Raw genomic sequence first — 10,151 nt, 5'->3', positions numbered from 1 at the left:
AACTGTAAATGGACCCTCTCAAATGTTTTTTTCTCGCTGGGTTTATATGCATGAAGAAGCCCTTCAAAAGTCCAGTCTGTCACTTCTGCACATCTGAGGGATCCATTCGAGCGAAACATCGAAACCCAACAGTGGCACTGAATAATTTGACAATTGCAAAGGCAAATGTAACACCGCTGGTTTAAACAAAAATGGAGATTACAAGTAAAATTTCCATTGTCTTGTAAAACTAATTACTACCTGTCATATGGGTCATGAAGGGCCTACATTAGCAGAATAATGGCTTTCGATCTGTCTGGGGTAGTGTGGGCAGTTAATATGCATTGGGCGGTTGTATATAAGGAGCCAGCACACACACACTGGGGCTGTCTCTTGTATCCGGAGAAATGCAATTCCCAATCCTGCTCGCATTGCTTTCCATCTCAATGGTCCGGGCCAATCCAACAGGCAAGTGGCCCTGGCGTGTGCTGGAGAGCAAACCGGGCCCCCCGGTCAGTTTCAGGGAGGTGGCTGCCTTTATCAAGCGCCTGGAGGCACGCAACATTAGCCTGAGCCTGCCCTCGCACATGCTCAGCCTGTACCGCAGTTACAGCTCGGGCAATTACAGCGGCCTTTTGGCTCACGAACGGCCCGTGTTACCGGAGGCGGACACCGTGCGGAGCCTGGTGGCAAAAAGTAAAGTAACTTTTTGTTTTATTAATTTCCCCTCTTTCTCCTCCTCGCTGGGTCTGCGTTTTGGGTTTCGATTTGTCGTTTTTGATGTGGCCGCTGACTTCCCTCAAATCTCTGTCTCTCTCCCAGACACAGCCAGTCTAGGACAATCCACATTCAGGGTTTTGATGTCTTTGAACGGGGGTGGGGTGGTGGTCAGTGGTTGCTCGGAAGATCAAGGCGTGTCTCAGGACCTGGGCTGAAATGTCTGTCTCTTTTCCAGAGCTTTATTGTAGACAGTTTATCCCAGGGATTGACATTCCCCCAATCCACATTCAGATGTACAGAGACTGGCTTCTCCTTCCGAAACTTTGTTAATTAAACAATTTAATGCGAGGCAAATCAAAGATTTTTTTTCGGTTTAACGTGCAGTTTGGAAAAGAAAGCTTACCTTTACTTTAGACCCTCCACAGGACATCCCAAAACAATTTAACAGACAATGATGTGCTGTCTAAATGTGTAGCCACAGGCATTGTGTTCGTAAGATTGCAAAATGCTTAAGATTTTCCAAAATTATTTTGTGGCACCTGGGTGTCTCTGGCAAGGCCAGTGTTTGTTGCCTGTTGCTTTTGGCTTGCGAGGCTGTTTTTTTTTCCAGAGAAGATTTAAATGGAAAATGGGAAAATGCTTCACAGCTGGTCCAGACAGTTGGAAATGAGAAAGATGGGTCAGATAGTAGGAACTGCAGATGCTGGAGAATCCAAGACAACAAGGTGCAGAGCTGGATGAACACAGCAGGCCAAGCAGTATCATAGGAGCAGAAAGGCTGACGTTTCGGGCCTAGACCCTTCACTCAGTTTGGGATGGTTCTTTCCTGTGAGAGATTCCCTGCATCGTTATGGCGATGAGCTGCTCTGTTGCCAACAATGAGGAATGTTGCTGATTTTGGGTAACCTCCTCAGGAGAATTTTCCTTTCATAGGAGTGTGGCTGTGTATTTGACCCAAGTGGGTGGTGGCTGGGTTATGTGCCTATAGTAAAGGGAGCTGGTTTCTGGAAAATGTAGGAAGTCCTTTTTGGGGTGTGGGATGTTGTTGGATGAAGAGGAGGAGGAAACTAAGGCAGAATTCCTCACATCAGTTCAGTACTCATGGTCAATAGTTGTCAATGGGATCATAAATAAATGGCCTGTCTGCTCTTTCAAGCTGATGTGCTATTTCCTGTGAGATTTTTTAAAAAAACATAACTGTCACAGGGCTTGATAGGGCAGATAGAGGAAGGATATTTCCCTTGGTGTCATAGAGTCATAGAGCTGTACAGCATGGAAACAGACCCTTCGGTCCAACTCATCCATACTGACCAGAAATTCTAAATTAATCTAATCTCATTTGCTCACATTCGGCCCATATTCCCCTAAACCCTTCTTACTCATACACCCATCTAGGTGCCTTTTGAATGTTGTAGTTTTACCCACCTCCACCACTTCCTCATTCCATACACGCACTACCTTCTGCGTGAAAAAGTTGCCCTCTAGGTTCCTTTTAAATCTTTCCCTTATCACCCTAAATCTAGGCCCTCCAGTTTTGCACTCCTCTACCATCGGCAAAACAAACCTTGGTTATTCACCCTATTCATGCCACTTATGATTTTATAAAACTCTAGGTCACCCCTCAGCCTTCGTCACTCCAGGGAAATTAGCCCCAGCCTATTCAGCCTCTCCCTATAGCTCAAACCCTCCAATCCTGGCAACATCCTTGTGAATCTTTTCTGAACCCTTTCAAGTTGGGACAGGGATGAAGAGGAATTTCTTCTGAGGGTGATGAAACTTTGGAATTTTCTGTCCCACAAGGGTGTGGAGGCTCCGTCATTGAGTATGTTTAAAATAGAGATTGATAAATTTCTAGATACTAAGAACATGAAGGGATATGAGGATAGTGCAGGACAATGACAGAGGTAGAAGATCAGCCATTAGTTGAATAGCAGTGCTAACTCAGTGGGCTGAATAGCCTAATTTCTGAGACATATCAGCACTTCCTGTTAACAATTCCACAATGTACCACACTGCCTCAGCTATACCTACAGTTTCAATCTCTACCTCTTCTTGCCTTCCTCTCCAATTGGTATTGACTTCCAATTGGTTTCCACAGATGCTGGGATCTCTCTCACTATTGTTGACAATGTGTGCTAGCAAACTATTGAGCCATTAGGGGCATCACAGCCAAACCAATCCTATTCTCACTGACTGTCCGCAAATCCCAGTGTGGTGATCAAGAATGGGAACCCTGATTGATACTTGCTCCTCCATAGCCGGGGACTAACTAGGCAACTGAAGGTCCCAACCCGAGACATCAACTTTCCTACTTCTCTGGTGCTGCCTTGCCTGTTGTGTTCCTCCAGTTCCACACTGTGTTATCTCTGACTCCAGCATCGGCACTTCTTAGTATCCCTCACAAACCTTACTGTAGCTTTAGAGGAGATCAGCTGACACAGCTCAGTCTAGGGATTGAAAACAGAAACGTTCTGTTTTGTTTGGCTCAGTATCACACCGGCAGGATGTTTAGTCGCTGAGCTATCGTGGATGCTTCCATCCTTTTTGTTAAATGGATCCAAGCCAAGTAATGAAGTATGAAACGAGACACAATTCTTTTCCTTGCAAGGAGATTATTCAAAGGATGCAGCCTTCCTGATCTCTGTCCCAACTGCTGCTGCCCTTTGTGTCCCAGCAGTGCCTGTTTTCCAACCCTTTAGCACATCAGCTAACAAAACCAAAATTAACAAGTTAACCACCTTTTAAAAGGGAAGTCCCTTTTAATACTCTGAGTAAATCAAATGAACAAAATAAGCAAATTACTAAATTGACAGCTCCTTAAAGGGGCAAGTTCCTTTTTATGTGCTTGCCTTCGTTGCTCAGTCCTTTGAATATAAGAGCTGGGAAGTTTTGTTGAGGTTGTACAGGACATTGGTGAGGCCTGTTCTGGAGTACTGTGTCCAGTTCTGGTCGCACAGTTATAGGAAGGATATTAGCAAGCTGCAGAAGGCTCAGAAGAGATTTACTAGGATGTTGCTGGGTATGGAAGGTTTGAGTTATAAAGAAAGGTTGGACAGGCTGGTACTTTTTTCACTGGAGTGTAGGAGGTTGAGAGGTGACCTGATAGAAGTTTATAAAATAATGAGTGGTATAGATAGAGTTAATGGTAGTTGTCTTTTACCTAGGATGGGGGATTTCAAGACTAGGGGCACATTTTTAAGGTGAGAGGAGAGAGATTTTAAAAAAGACATAAGGGGCAAATATTTTACACAGGGTGGTTCATGTATGGAATGAACTTCCTAAGGAAGTGGTGGATGTGGGTACAATTACAACATTTAAAAGACATTTGGATAAGTACATGGATAGGAAAGGTTTGGAGGTATATGGGGCAGGAAGAGGCAGGTTGGACTAGTTTAGTTTGGGGTTATTTTGGCATGTACCGGTTGGACCAAAGGGTCTTTTTTTGTGTTGTATGACTCTAAGACTATATGTGCTCAAAGACAATCAATCACTTGTTTACCTGGTGGCTATTATTCATAACAATATAATAATTCACATGAGTGGAATATGCTGCATGGGCTGAGTTGAATTTTATTGCACTTTCAGTCATTTCAAGTCAAAATATTTTATAATATGCTTTCTCAAATTTTATGAATAAAGTATATATTTTGAAAAACTATATGATTAACATGGCATTAATAGTCTTGATTAATCGCTGCTGTTTACTTGTCGCTAGGTTTCCATCACAATGGAAGCCGGTGGATTGTCACCTTTGACATGTCCATGCTCGCAGCCAATGAGAAGCTTCAATTTGCCGAGTTGAGGATCAGTGTGCCTGCCTTTGCGGAGTCCTGCTCTCTCCTGGAGCTCCATCACCAATCGGAGTATCCATGTGGACCAGCTACCTGTCAGGACCAGCTCTTCTTGGGCTCCTTCCCTCCTGCCTCAGTGCTGGAGGATGCTGAGGGCTGTGCCATTTACAATGTCACCAACATCCTGAGGCACTGGATCAACCGCAGAAAGCCCAGAGGCAGGGGCAGGCTCACTGGACTCCAGTGGCCAGAGAGCCCAGTCTGCAGAAGCAAGAGGTCCCTCCCCTCCACCAGAACTGACAGCAAGACAGAGACCAAGGAGACAGCACTGCTGCTGGTGTTTTCCCAGAGACCTGAGCAGAGCTGCTCAAAGAGTTCCTCACTGCTGAAAGACGCCAATAGCTCCAAACATGTGCGGAAGCCCCGAAAGAGAAAGGGATGCTGGCTGAAGCTGAAGGGCCAGGTGGTACGGCAACAAAAGAGGACTTGTGGCAGAGGGCATAGGAAGGGTAGGGCTGAACACAGCAGAACCCCTATTCGACGCCATCCCCGGCATCACGGTAGGGATGGCAAACTGATCCGATGCCGGAGAATCGATTTTCAGGTCAAATTCGATAAGATCGGTTGGGGTGCCTGGGTTATCTTTCCAAAGATGTATAATGCTTTCCGCTGTGAAGGAGAATGCCCATCACCATCTGGGGAGAATGCCAAACCCTCCAACCATGCTTACATGCAGGTAATGTCACCTCCTGTGTTAGTCGCCCATCTCCTCCCTTTTAATGCCTCATTAAATGTTACATTTAACTGCATGAGATTGTCCACCTTGCATCTGAAAAACTGCATTGAATTTTGTTGCAACAAACAAAGGTAGGGCTTATACCATTACTGATAGTACCTTGGGTAGTTTTGTAGAACAGAAGGACCTCGGGCTGCAGGTACATAATTCTTTGAAGTTTGCATCACATATAGACAGGGTGATTAAAAAGGCATTTGGCACGCTTGCCTTCATTGCTCAGTCCTTTCAGTATAGGAGTTGGGATGTCATGTTGAGGTTGTACAGAACATTAGTGAGGCCTCTTCTGAAATGTTGTGTCCAATTCTGGTCGTCCAGTTATAGGAAGGATATTATTAAGCTGGAGAGAGTTCAGAAGAGATTTACCAGGATGTTGCCAAATATGGAAGGTTTGAGTTATAAAGAAAGGTTGGATAGGCTGGAACTTTTTTCACTGGAGCATAGGAGGTTGAGAGGCAAACCTTATAGATGTTTATAAGATAATGAGGGTTATAGATGGCGTCAACGGTAGTTGTCTTTTCCCTAGGATGGGGATTTCAAGATGGGGGTGGGAGGCAGATTTTTAAGGTGAAAGGAGAAAGATTTTAAAAAAAGACACAAGGGACAAATATTTTACACAGAGGGTGGTTCATGTGTGGAATGAACTTCCTGATGAAGTAGTGGATGTGGGTACAATTACAATATTTAAAAGACATTTGGATAAGTGTTTGGAGGGATATGGGCCATGAGCAGGCAGGTGGAACTAGTTTAGTTTGGGATTACGGTCGGCATGGACTAGTTAGACTGAAGGTTCTGTTTCCCTGCTGAATGACTCTATGACCCTATGGTGCAGTGTCCATATTATGTAAAGGAAATACAGGCATTAGAGAAGGTGCAAATAGATGTACAAGCATGATACCAGAATTGAGGTTTGGACCAGGAAAGACTGAACAGACTGTGGCTCTTTTCTCTAGAAAAGCTAAGACTAAGGGGTGACTTGACAAGAGAGATTTAAGGTAGTTAGATACAGGGAAAATGTTTCCAATTGTTAGGGAGTTTTGTCATACTGCAATGAATAAGTGACAATTGCAAATAAAAAATCATGAGGATGTCAAACTTCCCACCACATGGAACAGTTGAGGTAGATAACATAGCTGCATTAAGGAGAAATTGTATAAGAACACGAGAGAAAAGGGAAAGGAAAGTTATGTTGCTAATGTAGGATGGGAAGAGACTCACATAGAGCAGATTAGTTGGATTGAACAGTCGGTTTCTGTGCTGCAATTACTCTTTAATGGATGCAGCTGTTAGAACTATAGAATCATGCAGTGCAAAAAAAGGCCATTTGGCCCATCGTGCCCATGTAGGCTCTTGGAAAGGGCTATCAAATGAATCCTACTTCCTGACCACATTCTTTTCCCACATTTTAGGCCACATTTTAGCCTTTCACTGCTGTATTCATCCAATTTCCCATTTGGAAGTTACATTTGTGACTCATCAAGGTTCCTTAGATAGCACCTTTCCAACCTGCAATCTCTACTGGCCAGTAGATGATGCATGGGAACACCTCCACTTGCAAGTATTCTTCCAAGCCACATGACTTAGAAATATATTGTTGTTCCCTAAGTGATGCTGTGTAAAAATCCTGGAACTTCCTCCTAAAAGCACTGTGACTGTCCCTACACTCCAAGGACTGCAATGATTGAAGACAGCTCATCATTATCTTAAGGATGAAAATAAGTATGAGCAATAAATGCTGGCCTGGCCAGTAACACCACATTCATTTCTACCACCCTCTCAGTTGGTGCATTTTGACACAAGTCCCAAATTTCAGCTATTTATTGCAGCTGCCTACTTGTCCCACATGTTGAATTGGCATTGATACAGTCCAGGCACATATTATAAATCTACATGTGTATGTACCTCTCTCTGTCTTAAATTAGATTGACTGTACTTAAATTCAATATTCTTAAGGTCTGGCACTATTATTCTAATTCAGTCTTATTGGAAACCTTAAAATAACAGCAGCTAACTCACAATTTTATAGTTCCTAACTGGCAATAAAACAATTCAAGCCTTTCACAGCATTGTACTGCAAAATTAGACGCTAAACCATCTAGGTGATCTTTGTTCTGAAGGGTCACCTGAACTGAAACATCAACTCAACTTTCTCTCCATAGTTGCTTCCAGACCTGCTGAGTTTCCCCGGCAATTTCTGTTTTTGTTGAAGATGATATTTGAGCAGGTTGATAAAAAGCTGTGGGTTTTAAAGGGTGTCTAAAAGGATGAAAGAGTTTGAGAGATGGCGAGCTTTAGAGCAAGGATGATAAGCTTTGGGCCCAGGCAGCTGAAGGCGTGACCACCAAAGGAAGGGAAATTAAAGTCCAGGATATTTTAGTGATCAAATTTCAACTTGCAAAGGGATTACAGAGATAGGGAGGGTCAAGGCCATGTATTTGAAAACAAGGATGGGGATTTTAAAATCAAGACATTCCTTGATCGCGATCACAATGTTGCAGGATACAGGACATTCAGCTCTTTACACCTAGTGCTGGACCAGCTCTTTAACTACAGATTTCTATTGTAATTCTATTTATCCTGCCCATACCCACATCTTTTTACATTCTTCATAACAAATATTTATTCAATTTTCTTAATGATACCAGACATAAATGACATTTGGATGACTTTTATTTGAACAGCAACAATGCACAGGTTTTGGGCAAATGGCAGGAGAGTGGCATTAAATTATAAAGTTGATTCAGAGTGTCAATGCAGGCACAATTGCCTGAATGGCCTCATTCTGCATCATAACAATTCTGATTCTGTGGATCTTGCCCTTTCATCTTTACAATTTGAGGTGTAATGTAGCTCATCAGATGCGTGGTTTCCTGTCTTGTCTTGGTAAAGATTCTTTGTGAACTGAGTTAGTCTATCAATGCTCAGTTCTCATGGGAAGACTCACACAGGGTTAAACTGCTCATATCAATTGATTATAACTTGTAATCTCAAATAGACTGGATTGTTGGTATAGCAACAACTTCATATTGATGTAGGCTGATGTGGTGAACTCTTTGCTCTTCTGGGCTTGGGGCTTGTTACTGAGGACCACTATTGATAAGGGTAGCATTATGCTGTATTTAACCATAGGCTGAGCTATAATGACCTCCAAAATCAAATAACCTCCCCAGGACCCAATGCTCTGGTTCATACCTGCAAAATGACAGCTGCTATGTTGATTTGCACCTTTAGGAGGACAAACATACACAGTGAACTCTGGAAAAGTAAAATTCTAAGTAAACATTCCTTCAGTAACAATATGGAAAAAGAATTTTAAATAATTTGCACCAATTATACTATTATATTTTCAGAGTCTGCTCAAATTCCATCGCCCCACACTGGTGCCTGCCCCTTGCTGTGTTCCCATCAAAATGAGTCCTATGAGTATGCTGTACAAGGAAAACGGTGAGGTGGTGTTGCGTCATCACGAGAACATGGTCGTACAAGAATGTGGCTGCCGCTGATGAACTTACCTGCTTTCATTTCACCAGTGTTAAGAAATCAACAAGGGTAGTGATGTACGCTGGGTCTCTGCTCTGCTGTGATGCCTCGTACAGTTGAACTGCCAAATAGCCAAATCTGGGCTTGGAGTGGTGTGAAGGTTGAAGACTGAAACAATTTCTGTTGGAAGTGCCAGTATGTGAACAGATTTTGACTGAACCGTGATGATTCCAGCAGACAATTAGACATTGGAGGATGCCTGATGATACTAATTCTCAGGAAAGAGACCATGCCTCCATAAATGTAGGGCATGGATAGCAGGAAAGGGGATGGAACAGAAAGGTAGAAACATGTACGATTGTGAGATACTGTAAATGATCAAACTTGAAAATGATTTCTGATTTTTTGAGCTCTTGCTTAACATGCAATGTCTCCATTTAAATAAAGCGCTTATCAATTGTGTTGATTCTTGCATTATTCCCTTAAGCTTAGTCCATTCACTTTTCTTTTATACACCCTAAATCTTCTTTGTTATCACTGCAGGTAAAGCAAAGTGGTGCAGCTTATTTGTAAAAATTTCAAGTTTAATTGTGTACTGTTGAATTAGCAATAGTTAGTCCTAGTGGCCTGTGGGCTTGTGGAGGCACAAGAAGGAAGGAATCTTATCAGGGCACCACTACAATAATTTTATAGTGAGCCTCTAAGCGTATGTATGTTTATCTGTGATTACTCTGAAAGTTGAAAAGTGGTTTGCCATTGTGTGTGAAATAAACCTCTGAACAGGTTTTGTACCAACAAGTGGCATAAACAACCTTAAGATAGGTTTGTGTCTGTAAAGTGGAAAATTTAGTGGTTATCCTTCAATTTTATGATACATTGCTCGATAACAACTTGCATGTACCATAGAAATTAGCATTGAGATACTCGGAAATGCTATTTTGAAATTGACACCTACATTTGAAAAAGCAGACTGGAAAATCTAGAAACTAACTTGCTGTTTTGGAAATTAAAAGCATTTTTTCACTGGCAAGGAATTTTTTTTCTAAAACAAACAGCAAATAGTGGATGCCTCAGCATCATGTCCCTCATTTCTAAGCTTCTGCCCTTCTTCTCTAAATTAAAATTGAATTTCAGTGATCAACATCTCTGAAAAGCACAGCTACCAGAGTGCTAGCCTTCTGACTGAGTAGCAAAGCCTCTTTCCCTAACTGGTTACATACTGTGAACGATGGTAATTATGAGGGCTACTGGAGAAATAGATTACAAGGTAAAAAGATCTGCAAGTGCTGTGCAGAGCAAAACCGGAAAGACGGCCTTCCAATTTGCCATAATTTGTGGGCAGCAAGTTTAATGGGATAATGGCAGCTAGTTTTACCCAGAATACACTG

General features: G+C 42.5%; 1 protein-coding gene across 1 annotated transcript; it reads left to right on the top strand.

Annotated features, from left to right (window-relative positions):
- Positions 1-350: 350 nt before the first annotated feature.
- LOC109927497 (nodal-like) lies at positions 351-9,693 on the top strand. Its single transcript, XM_020527523.2, has 3 exons — positions 351-675; positions 4,415-5,226; positions 8,634-9,693. Exons 1-3 carry the CDS (start codon positions 387-389, stop codon positions 8,784-8,786), a joined length of 1,254 nt encoding a protein of 417 aa, XP_020383112.2. The 5' UTR covers positions 351-386; the 3' UTR covers positions 8,787-9,693.
- The last annotated feature ends 458 nt before the right edge of the window (positions 9,694-10,151 follow it).

This window comes from Rhincodon typus, unplaced genomic scaffold (assembly GCF_021869965.1).
Source record: "Rhincodon typus isolate 14 unplaced genomic scaffold, sRhiTyp1.1 hic_rhity00002256, whole genome shotgun sequence".
NCBI lineage: Eukaryota > Metazoa > Chordata > Chondrichthyes > Orectolobiformes > Rhincodontidae > Rhincodon > Rhincodon typus.
This window is presented reverse-complemented; position numbering and strand designations above follow the sequence as displayed.